Genomic DNA, 17,730 nt, shown 5'->3' with positions numbered 1-17,730 from the left:
ACAAGCTTTTGGAAACCATGAAAATAATTAGATCCTGATGGATAGATGTTTACAGCAATTCCACTGTAGGGTATTCCGATATTTCTTTTTCTTTTTCCAGCACGGATCACTTGTAAGTAAGGAGATACTGTAATACACGAATATGGCTCTGTAACTGAATCCTGGAAAAACAATTATATCTTGATGGGAAAATGTGTTAATGGCAACCACTAGGTTTTTATTTGGAAGTGAGACAATGTTTTCGACACACAAAGGAAGCTTTTTTCTTATGAAGTTCTTTTAATCTTATATATAATGCAGTGAAACAAATTAGATAGAGATCTAACTATCACATGTTAAGTATTTAAGGATCTTCCTCAAACACCTGGATGAAGTACACAAGTCTCAGTCTCAGCAGGAGATGAGGAGGGGGTTTGTGCTGTTTCGGTGATGTGGGTTTACACCTCGCCATGTCGTGACATCTCCCTCCACACACACCAGCTCGCTGGAGACCAGCTGCTGACAAAGAGCGTCCACGACCTGGAAGACGGGAATCAATTCTGTATCAAAGAAACAAATCACACCCTCAGTGTGTCAAATAGTCATGCTTCTCAAGGTTTTAAAATTTGTAAATTTGCTTTATCTTTTGGATTATTGCCACATTTTAGTTTTAATTTTTTTTTCGGGATTGTTTTGCTGATAAATTGTAAAATAGATCTATAGATTCTACCTTGGCCTTTCGTGTTGCACAGATCTAGTGTGTTCAGCAGGATTTTACCCAGGGTTCTCCGCGAGATTCTCTGCCGGGATGAAGAGAAAAAGATTATGTCTTGAGAGGTTTTCTTATTATTGAGAAAAATTGATCCCACAATTTGATTTGAATGGAACACTGAAGTGTCTAGAATACCAAACTGTACAGAATATTGAAGTGTCTGGAATACTGAAGTGTACTGAATACTGACTGGTTTGGAATACTGAAGTGCACTGAATACTGAAGCATACATAATGTTGAATCGTACAGAATACTAAAGTGTACAGAAGACTGAATTGTATGGAATACTGAGGTGAACAGAATACTAAACTGTACAGAATGCTCCACTCCTACATTAAGGCAGGAAATGGGCTTACATTTGGGCCACATTTTTGCACATGAACATGCTGGATATATTTTTAAATATAATTGGGTATACATTATAGTATGTGTTTTCAAATGTAAATCAAATGTTTTCTCTCTTTTTTTTCCTTCTGTTATAAAAAGTTCATCACCACCAAAAAGTAGGATGCAGTGCAGTGAAACTTTTGACCACTAGATGGCGGTGTAGCACTATTATTAGTACAACCGGTCTTTTTTCAGGTACAAAAAACGTTATTAAAATTAATTATTCGTAAAGAAATCCAAAACGGAACACACAAACACATTCACTACATCAGACGTTAGAATGTTTGACACATGGTTGATTTTTATATTTTATTTTAATTTAATTTAATTTTACCAAGATACACCAAAAAAATACATGGACTAATTCATAAAAGTAGGTTTCGCTCCTATGGTGCTTGGACCCCTAATAATAGCCTAAACGCTACTTTGCGGATTAGGAAGAGGATAGTTACAAAATTTTACACAGTTTTTCTCAGCTGTGTACGTACTTTATCCGTTTTCTTTTCATCCAGAAGCATGTGGTGCCTTCGTCCCCTTGTCTTTGACTCTGGACCGGTGCAGCCGGTCTGATTGCTATAATGACCTGTAGAGTTCTTTGACAGGAGCAGATGACACAACGCCATCTTCTGACATCTAGCAAAACACACACACATACATTTAGGAGAAAAACTTTACTCCCTGCATTCCAGTAGTGTGGTCAGCGCTGCGTCATCATTCCCTTGTTACACGGTACTGCTTGCTACACATTTAACCTTGGCAGTGAGAATAAAATGAAGTTAAAGTATTTTTCTTGGCAAACTGCAGTGTTAGTTTTACTGAAATCGTGTGCATAGCTTTATCAGTGTGCTAAGAAGCTAGCTACATAAGTTTGGCTACACAAAATCAAGTAACAAATGTTATCTTTTTGGAAAGAATTGTAATTCCATCAGGGCAAGTTCAGCTCCTGAGGTCTACAGAATATCTGAATACAAAATCTGACAGCTTGCTAACTACTCGAATAAATTACATTAGCATAGATGTACAGCAGGATGAGTAAAACCCAGCTGAAATATAACGTTTCAAAAATCGAACGTTATATTTCTAAAATATTCAAGTGTGTACAGAGATTTACAAACAGCTTCTGTGTTTAAAAGAAAAAAGAGTGCTTTTTGAATAAATTCTAATCCTGAATTCTACACTCTATTGAGCCCCATCTAATTTAAACTTCATTTGAGTATCAAACCACTCTTAAAAGCGGCTGTAAGCAAAAAAATCCCTGCCATCAAAAGAAATAATACCAACCCTTAAACTGGCTGTAAGCAATGTTAGCCGTTCTTGCTAAGTAGTCTACCCACTCTGTTTCCCTGCTTTCAAAAGCAATGTTAAGAAAAAAAGAGTAGAAGCACCTCATCACACATTCATTATGAAAAAATCAATGTAACAAACCATTCTGTTCTCATAGTTAGCTTATATAACTAGCTTATGTAGCTATACAGATGTTACTAGTACATTAATTTATAGATAATGGCAATTTTCTGTTGCACTCTATAAAAAAGCTAACGTTTATCTTGTTACATTTTTGTTGGCAGCAATTGACCCAGCACTTTAAGTTGAATATCAGCTGATGTTTTCTTACGCTATTATATTACCCTAGCAATTTATTTCCTGTTCTGGTATAGCCTATTCTCATATGGGCTGTCTCGTTTGCAGACAGTTTTTAGAAGTTGATTACAAAACCCAGGACTGCAACATAGACTTTTTTTTAATTGTCTCGCTCAGTGAGGGCTATCTAACGTTTTGCTGACGTGGTCTTTAAAAATAATGCTTACTGCAGCTTTAAGGAGCCAATCCTAACAACAAAATAATGAAATGGAGGAATAGTGTGTATGTGTGTGTGTTGTGCTAATCCCCTCACCCCTTTGCGCAGTTGTGAAGTTTGTTAATAAGTCGCTTCACCTCCAGGAGACAGCACTGGCCTTCCTCCTTCACGTTCACATCCTCCTCCTCATCCGAGGCTGCTCGGCCCTCCACCGCCCTCTGCAGGTCTTCCTCTGCCATAACGAGATGAATTAGTCAAGAGTTCATTCATTTACACTGCAGTCAACACATAAGTAAATCATGAAAATCAATTATAATATAATTATAAGTACAAAAGTTATAAAATTTGAAAAGCTGATAAAAGTATATTGATAAACAGAAATCATTTTAATCAAAGGCACAGTAGCACAGGTGTGTTTTCTTCCTCAATGTTTGATTACTCATTTGCTAGTAAAGTACCACAAACAAAAATATTAAAACATTTTTTAAAAAATTGGGCATGGGAGTGGGGAGGGTGTGTGTGTGGGGGGGGGGGGATGGGGGGTTAAACTTTCATAATGTGAAAAAAAAATATGCGAATTTAAATTGATCTTTCTCACCTCCTCTGATGAGCGTCTCATCTCGGCCCGTGGGAATCGCGCGCGCTGTGGGTTCCACTGACTCGACTGGAGGTTCGGTTCTTCTCTCACATTCAGCTCTGCAGGTGCACCGAGATCTGCGAGTGAATCACATGCATGTAAAATAAGAACTCAAGGAAATTTTGCGACTAAAAGTCTCCTTTTTCAGGTCGACCAATAAATTTTTACGCGTTAATTTCCATTTATAATTCTCAGGTCAGATGTGTAATTGATTTAAAGTGCACCTATTATGGTTTTTCAAATATTACCTTTCATGTAGTGTGTTATAGAGCTGTTTGTGAATGTAAAAACGTCTGCAAAGTTTAAAAAATCAAAGCGCACGACAAACTGAGTTATCGACTCCCAAAAGAAGGAACCGATTCTGAACAGCTGAAATGAGACTTACTCCCTGTACTAATCTACGTAGGTTCATAACAAAAAGCCCCGCCTCTGCTCTTCATCTGCTGCTCGCTAACAGATGGAGCTGAAACTCGTTATGGTAGTTGACCTTTCCATTTTGAAACACACTGACAACGGTAGAACAATCACAACAGACTGCGACGTCTGACCAATCAGAGCAGAGTATGCTCTCTGAAAGGAGGAGTTTAGAACGAATCCTTTAGACCGGATCATTGAACGAGTCGTTTGTGACACTGGGGGAAAAGTTAACGCTGCAGTTTAAATTACGAGCACGTTACAGTGTATGAGACCTTTAAAACAAAATTAGGCACGTTTCAAAACCATAATAGGTGCACTTTAAGAATGATTTTAAGATTCTTTCGCCCAGCACGTACTGTATGGTTTCATTGGTTTTGTGTACTTCCACTTTAAAGAAAAACTTCACCCTGAAACACTTTAAACATGTTTATATTGAAATGTTTATGATGTGTTTAGTAATTCTGCTGCTAATTTGTTGCTTTATCTTTGTAATGTCTATGAGAGGCTAGCGGTTCTGTGTTGCATCGATGTCACAAGACGACGACATTCTTGCTAGAGCAGTTCCAGTGGAGAGAGAGAAAAAAAGTCAACAATCCCAAACATAAGTGATAGTGATCAGGTTTCGCTTTTCAACATCACATTCACAAGAAATCCGGAATAAATCCAGTGTAAAAGCAGAAGTAAACATTATACCCAAAGGCCCAGAATGCAGTGCAGCTACTCTATGTGACGCAGTTGCAGGCAGAGACTGCGATCTACGAGATGACAAGCATGATAGATATGATAGATTAGCATGAAAGTTCTGGAAGTTGATCTATTTGAGCAGCGTGTGCTGTTGACCAGGTGAAAGAGCTGGACACGCTATAGGACTAAAGTGCCACTGCATCGCTCTCTTTAAGTAGAGATGAAGTGAGGGTTGTACCTCACTGCACCACAATCAGCAGGTGGAATGGCAATAATACAAATAGAGCGAGATGTTTGAACTGAAAACTTGTCATTTTATTAGAAAATAAAATATTGGCTTCTATTGAAGCGCATGTTAATTATTATGTCAAGATTAACATGCACTTTATTCAGGGTGGATTTTTTGCTTTAAGCACTACGCTTCCGAGTTGCATATATTAAGCAATATAGTTAATACGAGGTGTGTGTGTGTGTGTGTGTGTGTGTAAGTGTAGGTACAGCGTTGTGTGTTGCCAGTGTAGACAGTAAGCTAACCTGCAGGCTGAAACGTGTCTGTTTACGTTTCAGGAATGAGCATTACACCATCTCTAAGCTACTCTGAAGATTAATTAAAACCACAGCCCCAGGCGTATGGGCGGACCAGTTATCATGATAAACGTGATGTTGAAAAAGACATCAAATATGTATATGATTGCTTCATAAAAACTGGAATTTCTTTAAGTATCACCTCGAGTTTCATCACACACCTTTCAACCTTAATCTGATGGTTACAAGGTATTTCATAATTGTATATAAATGGAATTCTGGATTCTGACTGGTCAGAAGCCATGCAGCTGCAAGTCACAGGTTTACAGTATATCCATGCGATCGTTTCTAATACGTTTCTATAATAACAGCTCATTCACCGGGACTTGTATGGAAGAACAAGTCTAAGAACATTTATGTTTAAGAACATTTATGGAAAGAGTCTCCAGTGTCAGTGGGAACATCTTCGGTTGCGTTATTAGTTGTCCATCAGACTCGTTTATGTTCCGTGAGTTATAGGGCTTTCTCCTTTTATACTCCTAAATGATGGAATTCACTTAGACTGATATCAATCAGACACGCACAAACATTAGGTATTTTTACATCTTATCTTAAAACATACTTTTTTTAAGGTTAGCTTTAACTTGATTTTTTAAATGTTTTATTTATTGTGAATGTTGGTGTCTATGCTTATTTTTTATGATTTGTATCTATACATGACTGTGGGTTTTTTTTTACGTAAAGCGCCTTGAGAAGCTACTTTTAAAGGTGCTTTATAAAATAAAGTTTGTTATTAGTATTATTATTATTATTCTTTTAGTATTATTACTATTAGTATTATTACTATTATTCTATTATTCTTGTGTTGCTGTTATTTTTTATTTTGTTGCCTTACTGAGAGAGAGAGAAAAAAAGACGTGATAACAAGAACTACTTTTTTTAAAATAGACGTTCCACAATGTTAAATGCAATAACTATACTGTAAATGCATGAAATTATGACGTGTTGTTGCTGTTGTATACGAATAATAAAACACTTCAGGATGTGTTGTTAATGGAAAATAATAACTTTAAGGTGGTAACAGACACTCTGCTTCATCACACCACTCTGTCATTGATTATTTTCCTATAATATCACACCTCCACCTGTTTTATTCCGTACTTAATCCAGGAGCCCATTTTACTAGTGCAGTTTCCGAACCCCTTCTTTATACAGAGCCTCGGTGTCACACTGTAGTCCGGGATATTTTATCTTCTGTATACGTGTAAGATGACAAGATATATTATCCTCAATTGAAGTCACTGCCATCGTCCCCTCCGGCTGTTCTGGTGCTTCAAACACAATGAGAGTGAGCTCTAGACTGAAGAGGGAGGAGAATAAACCACACAGCTTTTAAGTTTGATAGGATCTGTGTGCAGTTGATTCACTGCCAGACTCGAGAGTAAAACTGGCGCTAGCACAGGATACACTAAAATGCTGTAATGACACGCTGCAGTGAGTGTCTACTTTAGTCATACTTAAAGGATAATGACTAATAGGCTATAACAGGAAACTAACCTGAACCGTATTGTGATTGCAACAAAGCTCACACCGTTTCTAAGGAAAAGTGAGCATCCCTAAATGTTTCGCATCCCTACCAACATGCTCATCGATTTCAATTCCGCTCCCAGACCACGCCCATCATATGACTCATCTCTGACCCTCCTTATCCTCGGGGCTCAAATTAATATCCTAGACATGAAATCTTCTAAACATGCGCAAGATGTGAGAGCGCTCCTGTGCCCATTAGTGAAAACCGAGATTCTTTCTAAAAAAAATGTCTGTGATTATGGGAGTAACAGGAGGAACTTTGATGGTGTATTTTCAAAAGTGAAGCATTGTCAGAAAGTCCTGGGTTTGTTTTTTTCACAATGGAAGTAAGTGTGTGTGTGTGTGTGTGTGTGTGTGTGTGTGTGTGTGTGTGTGAATACAAGACAAGACATTCAGTATAACGATAAAAAAAAGGCTTCATAATACCAAGTGTGTCATAGTAAACATCCAGAAAATTCTGAAAAAGAAAAAAAAAAAACAATACATAATCAATCGCTGCTCAATAATTCACTGAACTCACTGACTGGAACAATCTGAGGTGGGCGTGGCCTACTATTCTGATGAACATGTTTTATTGACAGCCATCCATCCAAAACGAATAGCCTGCTACACTAGTCAGGTAGAACTAAACCCAATGACACGATCGGAGAGAATTTGGGTTGTTTGTTACGACGTGTACTGACCTATTGATGATTTTGGGAATCAGACAAAAGTTCTGGCACCTCTCCATAAAACTATGCTACGTGTCGCATGTTTAAGTTATAACAAATCACATCGATCCGAATCAATCTGTGAAATTGTAGGATTCTATAATACATTCAGTGTATGATTCAGACAACTAAGGAAAGATAGACTGACCTGCTGTTTTAACTCGAGAACCTAATCACAAGATTATACAACAGTTGTTCAGTAAAGCAGCATTACAGGCTTACTTTGATTAAATTGGTGTTTTTTTAATCCTGTGTTAAAGCCAGTCAGTGCCTAAGTGATTCAATTCATAAAACAAAACCACATGAACAAAACCAAACATGTTTCATCACACCTCCAAACATCACTGTCCCTGAGACCTTCCAGGACCTTCTAGAAGGAGTCTCCAGTGCCAGTGCTCTGTAACACTCTGTAACTTTAAGTTTTCTGACATATTCCGGACAGATGAATTTACACGCTGTGTTTTCTCACTAATATAACAAATGGCTTTTTATCCTTTTTTTTTTACTCTTATTTACTACAAGAGAGAGAGAGAGAAACAAAACGAGTCTGTTGAGGAATTAAATTTATAGCTACTATAATGTATATCATAACAGGAACTAACTTGTTTTGTGTATGATCCATAGCATTAAATTGATATATTTTTTTTAAAGAAGTAATGTTCTTTAATAAATACAAATTGTAATTTGGAGAATTGCTGTGGTGTAAGTGAATAAAAGTTCAGGATATGGTAATATTTGTAACTTCAGGGTGGTACAGTAACTCTGCTTCATCACACCACTCTGTTGTTGATTCTTTTTCTATGGCAGCATGAGACAGAGTTTTATTCTTTACGTAATGTATTAAGAGACCTCCCTCCCTGAGTATGAACTTGGAGGTAACTGCAACTAGGACATCAGTACCTCAAAATGTGCTTCTTATTTGCGAGGTTCCTAGATTTACCCAGTATTCCAAGCTACTAAAATTCAGGACATTCAGGAGATTCAGGAGTTCATGTTGAAATTGGAAAATCGGCAGTTATTTTACTTTATACCACAATAATCTTCCACTGACATATTGTTGGTTCGTTGGATTTGTTCTAATCGTTACCAGAAAAGCACAGTCTCAGATTATAGCTACCTGAATGTCTCCAGTTCCACCTCGAGGTTTTGGACTTTCTCCTGCAGTGGCCCGACCTGCTCCGCCCGGTCCTGGATGTCTTTGACCCTCGCCAGACCTGCAGCGAGAGCCGCTCTTGCGTCCTCTGCCCTCCTCTTGATCTCTCCGCTCTCTCTTCTCAGCCTCGCCACTGTTTCCTCCAGCCTGCTGACCTCACTGTATGCCGACATAACTTCCTCCTCCAGCCTCTGGTTGAACCTCATCGCCTCCTCCAGCTGGCCGTCACGTGAAGCCCGGATCAACTCTAGCTCTCGGAGCAGGTCCTTTGTGCGCCTGGTTTGTTTAGTTTGCGTCAGTCTGGGCTCACTGCCAGCAAAGCAGGTTTGGCTTTCAGTGATTTGTGGAGAGTTTTTGCCAGGTGCGTACAGACGCTCCCTCCTCAGGGCCACCTCGAGGGACATGCAGCGAGCGTCGCTGCTCTGGAGAGCCGAACGCAGGTCTTCCACAAGCTCTCTCAGACTGGTGTTCTCCAGCTCAACCTGTTCCTGCCATGATCTCTGCTGACCTTGCTGTCCTGCAGTTAATGGAATGGATCAAAAAATAATTTTTTTATTTACTGTACCTTTTCATTCATAGTGTCCACACTTATTGACTGTTTTAGGAAAACATCAACATATTTTGAAAAGATGTGAATCACCTCCAGAGTGTCACCGTGATGCAACATAAATCATTTTCCTGATTTCTGTTGCTCTCTAGACTATTTGCTATTTTCACCACAGCATGTCCCCGTTACATCTTTACAAACTTTCTACACCGCACCGTTCACCCTTTCTGCTTCTAAATTGGAAAAGTGGCCTATACGGATCGAACCGACTTTGTTAGCCAGGTTAGTTACATTTGATTGGTGCTGTTGTGACATGGAACTTAGCCCTAAGTCCTACAGCACCTTTGCTTTCAACTTTCATTTTGTGTGACAGGGACATGCCCAGGACATTTAAATAGAAAATGAAAAATGATTGTGTTGCTGTCTAGCAAATACGAAAATTTCCTCCAGGCTCTCCGGTTTCCTTCACGTCCCAAAGCTGTCCAAAAAGGTGCACTTGCTACTATAGACTGCCCCTAGGTGTGAACGAGTGTGCAAATGTGTGTATGTGTGTATGGACTGGCGTCCTGTCCCGGGTGTATTCCTGCCTCGCACCCAGCGTTCCTGGGAAATACTCTGAAACCACCAACCAGGATAAAGCTCTTTCTGAAGATTGTAACATGTAGGCGTGTGGTTTCCTTGCGTCATAATTCGTTTATTTTCATTTAGTGTAAACCTGTCACACCACACAAAAAAAGACCAATTACAGAATAAAAATATATAGGCTTATTCAGGACACTGGATGAACATTCACGCGCCTGGGCTCTGTACCTGCTTCCGGTGCGGACACTTTCACGTTTTCCTTCCTGTCGCGTGATGTCCTGTTTGCAGCACCGTCCCGACTTAAGTCGAAGCTGACGCATTTTCTCCGCCTCACTCGAGGCCACCGGAGCCTGATCTCGCGCTCAACGTGCTCCGTTTCCTCGGTGACCGGAAGGCGCGCGGATGTCGGTGAGTCTCGCGCTCGGACGGCGAAGAAACCGCAGAGGCGCGAGTGAAACTCCCTGAAGCTGAGCGCGAGTGGAAGCTCGGAGCACACGTCCCTCTCCTCGCGCGCTCTGTCCTCATCCGCGCTCACACCGAGTACTGAACAGAGCAGCCGGAAGTCCTGTTCGGACACCAGATCGCTGCTGCTGCTGCTGCTGGCGTAAGCGAGGTGATGGAAGACCTCTTGCAGGTACTGGTCGATGCCGGTGGCCAGCACCACGATCTCGTTCTCGACCTCGGGCTCACGGCTGAAGTGGTGCGCGAGGGCGCAGCGGAGCCACTCGGTTTTGCGCGCGGCGCGAATCGGCTGCGGCGGCGCACACGCTCGAGACATTCGCGTTTCTGACGTTATAAAGTCACACGCAAGTTGCTGAGGAAATCAGAGACTCGGCAGCTCTTGAGGGAGGGATGGAGTGGAAAGCATCAGACGAACGCGTAATGGAGAAAGGAGTTATGAGGATTCAGTGCGCGCGCTGAAAGAAGTCCTGAATTCCGCCTCCACCCGCAGGACTGACAGATGAGATGAAGCTCTGGACTTGCAAACGTTCTGAGCCTCGCCCAATCACTTCTGCGCACAGGTTAGACTCTTGAACCGCGATCAAAACAGTGACGCCTGCAGGCACAGCAATCAGTAAGATCAGACCGGGGGTTGCCAGACTGTATGTTTTGGAAAACACTGAGCAGGGAAAGTTTTTTGGGCTAGAGATCAGGTTAGTTATAAATTCTGCAGAATGCATTGTCTTCTGTTTACATCCTTTAATAGTCTTTCCCTTACAAAAAAAATCATCATATGTAGCCTATTGTATATAAATCATTTTTATTTCAACATTCCAAACATGCTGCTACAGGAAAACAATCAACAACCGGGTGGTTTAATGTAATGTTACCACCCCAACGTTGATTATTGTCCTATAAGAGCACATTCGGAAATGTCTTATTCCGCTTGTAAGACAGCAATTTGTCCATCCATCCATTCATCCATTTTTTTGTACCACTTATCCTACACAGGGTTGCAGGGAGTCTGGAGTCTATCCCAGGGAACTACAAGGCAGGGACACCTGGAACGGGGACACCTGGAACGGGATTCAAACCCCCAACCCCAAAGGTGCGCTGCAAACGTGCTAACCTTTAAGGCACTGTGCGCCCCACAGCAACTTGTCCATAATCCATAAAATAAATGTTATTATTTAAGTGTCTTACTTTTTATCCATTTATGGTTGAATTTAATTTAATGTGTGTAAAGTCAGAGAAACAAGTTAGTCCCTGTTTTCCTGTTACATTATAGCAGCTATAAACAGTTGTTCCTTCAATAGCCTCCCTCTTGTTTTTCTCTCTCTCTAAAATAATTTTTTTCAAACATAGATTGTCAGGTTATACTGAGGAAAATGCCGTGATTGTTACAACCCACTAACACTGGAGACTCCTTCCATAAACATCTCCTCACAGAAACGTTCACCATATCAGCGATTATACGGGTGTTTTTTTTTTCTTTGTTAAATAAAGACACATTTCAATCTGTATATTATTAGTCTTAGATAATTTTAGCGTTGACTACACAAGTCGTCCCTGTGAATGAGCTGTTACTATAGAAATGATAACGTATTCGAACGAGCACATAAATGATACATTGTCATTTGTCTGCACTACTTTCAGAACGAACTATTTGGACTATTCATAATAAGCATTAACCAGAGGTCGGCTATACACTAGGCCAAGCCCCAAAAAATCACTCTGTGGCTCCCGAGGACCTTCTTTTTTGTATATACATACAATACGCATCTAAAATATTGCTATTGTTAACATGGTGAACAAAAATGTTGGCAACAAAATGATTTGCGCTCAATTTTCTGAAATTTCTTTTTTGCGGTCTGTTCAGGCAATATCTTAGGACAGTCATGTAGGTGTTGTTACTATAGAAACGCATTAATACAAACCTGCGATTTGCTGCTGCACTACACTCAGAGCTGCCGTTATAGAAAATGACTCATCGCCTTCTGACCTGTTAGCATAGCGTCATAAAGCGTCATAAGATGGATAGGTAAAGCGAATGACTTCCTCACTGTTTGCCACTCACCAGGTCCTTTAAATCACTTCAGACCACAGGACCTCGTTTTTTTTCTCAGTGACTCATAACGAAAAGGTACTGTTGTTAAAATGGGGCACCTGAACACAAAGGAAAGCGATATCAACTTCTGACACGGTGAGGTTTCGTTTCTAGCTGTAGGAAAGTGAGTCACTTGTGCCGCCAGTCATGCTTTTGTTGTTTTTCGTCTGAATCGTGATATCTGTATGGCTAGATCACGCCACGTCTCCTCGAGTTCTCATTCTGTCTTTATCACACCAAGTGTGGATCGTTCTGAATAGACAAGCTCAGACTAGAAAGTCAGGTCATCTGTGTTTATCTTTTCTGTGGATTTTAAATAAATAAATAAATAAGTGTTTAGACGAATGTGTATTCTGCATTATCAATTACACTGTAGTTTGCTGTTACAGGAAATTAATTAACCACAGAGTGGTGTGATGAAGCAGAGAGCTTGTCATTTTCCTATGACAGTATGTCCTGAAGTGTTTTATTCCTTTTGTACCCCAGCAATTTACCACATTTTATTTATTTCAAATACTGTACTAAATTATTGTACTTTTTTTATTCTGTTTGTAGTTCTATACAGATTGTCTCTCGATGTTTCTTATGACGTTAATCATTACAGAGATGCTCATTCTCCTTGTCTGATTCTAATAATGGCCCGTAATTGTCAATGGCGATTTTTTAAGCCTCCCACACTGGTAAATAATGAGCTGAGAGATAAACGAACCTCCGTCAGATCACTGAGACGTTGGGACGAGCGACCTCGTCTTTGTGTCCTCAGCCAGCAGCTGCTTCTTCAAAGCCTGTTTATTTTGGCTGAATGGATCTTATTTGAAACTGAATGGGCCTGTGGAGAATCAGCACTCTATGTATAATAAAAGGAAGTGGAATCAGGGGTCACGAGTGAACAGGGAGGGGACAAACACTAGGTTTTTGTCCACTTTAGGGGACGTAGCCTACAGTATTGACCCGGGTTTTGCAACCTGAGCTTTTGTTTGAGCCATATGTCTCGCTATACATTATACAGACACAAGAAACCTCACTTATTAAACTCAGCTATGATACTGAATACACAAAATACACAACAGGGTCTAGAGTCTATTTATTTCTTTCAGTATTTATGAAGAATTTCATAAATACATCTTCTTTTGTCCAATTATATTTCTCAAATAATATTTTGTTAGTATTTTTTAATATTAATGACAAAAATATTTTAACTTAAAGCAACAGTGACAGCAAGAGAAAAAAATTTTTAACTGGATAAACCAATCTCAATTTATAGAAAGAAGTACACATTTTTTAGTTAATATATTAATTTTTTAATTTTAATGCATTCATTCTAATATATCACTTCTTAGTCATTAATTCAATTAATGATGCAGTAACTTTTAGATAATGTTTTATGTGACGGAACACACATACAAAGGCCGTCTTCATTTTTTATTTTATTTTTGGTTTATTTAGCTTTTCTCCACAGTAGAGCTGTGTTCACCTTTTCAGAAAAGCATGAAGTGAAATCAAGTGTTTTTATTGTTGTTATTTCTTTACCTCCTGACCAATCAGGTTGCAGTTTGGTGGGCAAGAGAGAAAAAACAATCACAGAATATGAATGAGCTAACATGAGCAGATAATATGAGGTGAAAATTTAGAATTTGCTAATATTCCAACATTACAATGTAACTAAATACAGTATAACAACACGTCTACTTTTGTGCTCAGCTTAAATGTTCATGTTTTTCTGCCTCTAAAGCTACAGCGAAGACAAACAACCTCCGTATTACCTGAGTTACATCTTTATTTCATCTATATTACTGCTTATAATAAATCTAATCTAGAGAGCAAGCTAGGCTAGTGACTTAGCTGATAGTACAGTAGCTGGGACCAGTAAGAGTTTCACACACACACGGTTTTGTGTGTGTGTGTGTGTGTGTGTGTGTGTATGTGTGTGTGCTGATATAAAGAAGTGACTCACTTGAGTGTGTACGTCAAGTGAGCCACTTCTTTATATCAGCACACACACACACACACACACACACACACACACAAAACCGCCAAGCATAAAAGCATCCTAAAAAAACGCCCGCATAAAGATGAAGTATTACATCTCTCTCTCTCTCTCTCTCTCTCTCTCACACACACACACACACACACACACACACACAGCACATGCCTTCACAGTTTCACTACACTCACTATCTCAAACACTCCCAGACCTGGATCTAGTCCAAAGCAATGTAAAGTTATGTATCCAGTTCATCGCATATGCACACTCCTGCCGAGGAAACACGGAATCAAGGTCAAGGTCCAAAACAAGGCAAACAATAGTGTTCAATGCTTAACGTTTAGTGGGCCATTGATTCGTTGTGTCATACAATTTCTAAGGGTTATTTGAGCACTTTCTTATCATAACGTATCTCTATAGCTGCAGTCAATAAGAAAGTAAACTCAATGTTTACATGGATTCTGTACTGCACTATGTGATGGTTATAACACTGTATGGCGTTGTGCTGCAGAAGTAACAATGAAGCAAGTGACCTTAAAGAAATTCTCAATCACAGAGGGTGTCATTGGAGAGTTGGAGGCTGAGTTAAGAGACGTTTGACATTGTAAACACAATGTAAACACTGCAGACAGGGATTAAGGTACACCTGAGCTCCAAAACAGCTGTCCTGATTATATAGATTGGATTTTGGGTCACAGTTGTTAACGCAAAGGTTATATTGCATACAGTTACCAGGAAGACCTGGAAAGCGTGTGAATTTTTTCATACAATCGTAAAAAATCTGATAGAAAATTCAACAAAAATCATCAATTCTGAGATTTAAGGCAAAGTTATTAGAGGACTAGAGAAAAAATTTATAGACGGGGAGATGTGAGGCTATACAAGTCACTCGAGGTGTCTAAGGGGGTCGAGGATTATTAGGATTCTCCATTCAGAGAGACATAAAAAGGTGCATAAAGACTTCTGAAACAGCAGATGGCCTTCGTGCGCTGGATTCACGATGCTAGCTGACTAAGAGCTGTGATGTGTATGTAGGCCCATACATTCATGTTTTGTTTTGGTTTTGTTTGTTGTTTTTTTCATCTCAATACAATTTTATTCTCACTCATTGGTGTTTCTTGGAATTGGATATATTTAGTCACATCCATCTAGAAAATACTGTAATAATACATTGCATAACTGCTTTGATGGTCTGGAGTTTCTCGTTATTGATCCATGTTGGGTTTTTCTGGAGGTTCGTGGTAATAAATGTGCTTTTCCAAAGAGCAGAGTTAATAATTAATGGATTCTGATTCCCATCTGCCACCCTAACAGCTTTAGTCGAGGTTTTTTCATATTCTGATTGGGCAGTATTAGCCATATATGTTCGAATAAGTTACCTACTGTAAACACTGAGCTACTGAGCAAATGTTAGCTGACTAAGTAGTGAGTTTAGCTATATTTTTTCCCATCTACAGCAGCAGCTATTTGTGGGGAAGCCAGTTAAGTTTGCTAAAAGGCTAGCAAAATGTTTTACATTACAAATTGTGCAAGTCTTTTCCACATTCTACACAATAAATAAATACATTTAAAAAAAAGCTAAAAAACTTATTTTCTCACTTTTTAGCTTTGATTATTTGCTTTATATTACTTTTAAGTTACTGTTCCTTTTTCATTGCAAATCTAATACATACACTAAAGTAAAAGTATATATATAATAAAAATCAATCCAAAAATCTCTTTATGTGTTTTCAGTTAAAATTATGATGATGATGATGATTATTATTATTATTGTTATTATTATTATTATTATTATTATTATTATTACATTAAATGGTGGCAAGCTAGCTAACAATAGGCCAGCAATATATTTTGTTTTAGAACTATTATCCAAGTTCACTAGCAACATTACAATTGTGATTAAATTGTGTGGTCAAGTTTGCTAGCGAGTGTTAGCCTTCACCTTCCCAGACTGGTGGATATTGTGTGATATAGAGGAAGAGCTACACGGAGGACTCTGGACAACACTTTCCTCCAGATGCGAAAAAGCTTCTGTTAATTATGACCACTGGGACAAGTTTAAAGCCTAGAAGTATCAGCATGAACTTGAAGTTGAACTTCTAACAGAAGAATGAAGAATCTTGGGTGTGGATGTTCTCAGGATAGTAGAGAAAATCTCTTTGCATTAGTGAGTTTGTTTTTAAGCAGCACAGTTGATTCATCTCACTGAGAAAGTGAAAGAAGCCAGAGCAAACATTTCCTCAGTGCTGTGGCAGAGAAAGAGCTTTACAGATCCTAATGCTCGTCCCAGTTTAGGAGTGGCAAGTTCATGACTACCAGAATACACACATGAACCGCACACACACACACACTGACAAAGAGCATTCCATTCCCAATGAACAACTGAGCAGTATATGAGCTGAGAGGAAGCAGGACATAGGGGCATGTATCTGCAAGCGTAAAGACATGACATGACACCAGTGTGTGTGTGTGTGTGTGTGTGTGTGTGTGTGTGTGTGTGTGTGTGCGTGTGTGTGTTTCATCCATTAAACACTAACATGCTTGCAATATTTAAAATCCAAAAATCCTTCCAATGATGTAAGAAAAAAAAAACCCACTTGGACATATTATAGGAAAATAATGAACAACAGGGTGATGTGATGTAATGTAGTGGAGTTAACATGACCAACTCACTTATAACAACACATCCTGAAGTGTTTTATTCCTCTTATAGCACAGAGATTGACCAACAATCATAATTTTCATTTATTAATGAGCAACATGTACTTTTATAGTTACATTTACTTAATTTACTTAATTTAATTTTATGTGCCAATGTGTTCGTTGTTCTTCTGATGAGATACTGTTAAATGTGTCTGTTAATATATTCCGGATGTGATTTTGCTACAATAAAAGTGTCGTTCTAAAGTTGTTGTTCGTTGCCGTCACTGCAAACAGTACGAACGCGTCAGGAGTTATAATCAATCTATGAATCCGTATGATTACTAATTTCAATTCAATTTTATTTGTACAGCACTTTTTACAACAGTCATTGTCTCAAAGCAGCTTTACAGAAATATATAAACACAGGATATAGATTTTAAGTGTGTGGATTAATCCCTATTGAGCAAGCTGGTGGCGACAGTGGCGAGGAAAAACTCCCTAAGATGAAATGAGGAAGAAACCTAATCACACATACATTTCATGTTGCACTGTTAAAGCAGCATATAGCCATGGTCAAGTCAAGTCAACAGAGAACAGCTTTGTGTGAGGAAAGAGTTGATTATTAAGTGTGTCTGGGCTTTGGGAAATATTCTTGTGCAACATTACAAGGAGAAGGAACAATGCATATTGTGTTTTATGAAATGTGCTTGTGAAACTCTGTGTGTGTGTGTGTGTGTGTGTGTGTGTGTGTGTGTGTGGTGGCTTCTTCTCTGG

At 39.1% G+C, this 17,730-nt stretch overlaps 1 protein-coding gene across 2 annotated transcripts; it reads right to left on the bottom strand.

Moving 5' to 3' along the window:
- Positions 1-11,015, bottom strand: si:ch211-112f3.4 (EF-hand and coiled-coil domain-containing protein 1). 2 transcript variants are annotated; one of them, XM_053653520.1, is made up of 7 exons: positions 10,010-11,015; positions 8,617-9,169; positions 3,535-3,650; positions 3,033-3,168; positions 1,627-1,771; positions 710-779; positions 1-519 (listed from the first exon to the last, which is right to left on the bottom strand). In XM_053653520.1, the coding sequence occupies exons 1-7, from the start codon at positions 10,557-10,559 to the stop codon at positions 344-346; spliced, it is 1,746 nt and encodes a 581-aa protein (XP_053509495.1). In that variant the 5' UTR covers positions 10,560-11,015; the 3' UTR covers positions 1-343. The 2 variants fall into 2 exon arrangements, with proteins under 2 accessions (XP_053509495.1, XP_053509496.1); XM_053653521.1 differs by having other exon boundaries at positions 1-539; positions 10,010-11,014.
- Positions 11,016-17,730: the final 6,715 nt, after the last annotated feature.

Source organism: Ictalurus furcatus, chromosome 21 (genome assembly GCF_023375685.1).
Source record: "Ictalurus furcatus strain D&B chromosome 21, Billie_1.0, whole genome shotgun sequence".
NCBI classification, from domain to species: domain Eukaryota; kingdom Metazoa; phylum Chordata; class Actinopteri; order Siluriformes; family Ictaluridae; genus Ictalurus; species Ictalurus furcatus.
This window is presented reverse-complemented; position numbering and strand designations above follow the sequence as displayed.

What these genes read in the sequence shown, in the direction of transcription:
- si:ch211-112f3.4 (XM_053653520.1), bottom strand. Translation starts at nt 10,559, where the DNA reads ATGTCTCGAGCGTGTGCGCCGCCGCAGCCGATTCGCGCCGCGCGCAAA. An exon ending in TGAGACGCTCATCAGAGGAG is followed by an intron (nt 3,169 to 3,534) that starts GTGAGAAAGATC and finishes TCGTTATGGCAG; the next exon opens with AGGAAGACCTGCAGAGGGCG. An exon ending in ATGAAAAGAAAACGGATAAA is followed by an intron (nt 780 to 1,626) that starts GTACGTACACAG and finishes TCATCCCGGCAG; the next exon opens with AGAATCTCGCGGAGAACCCT.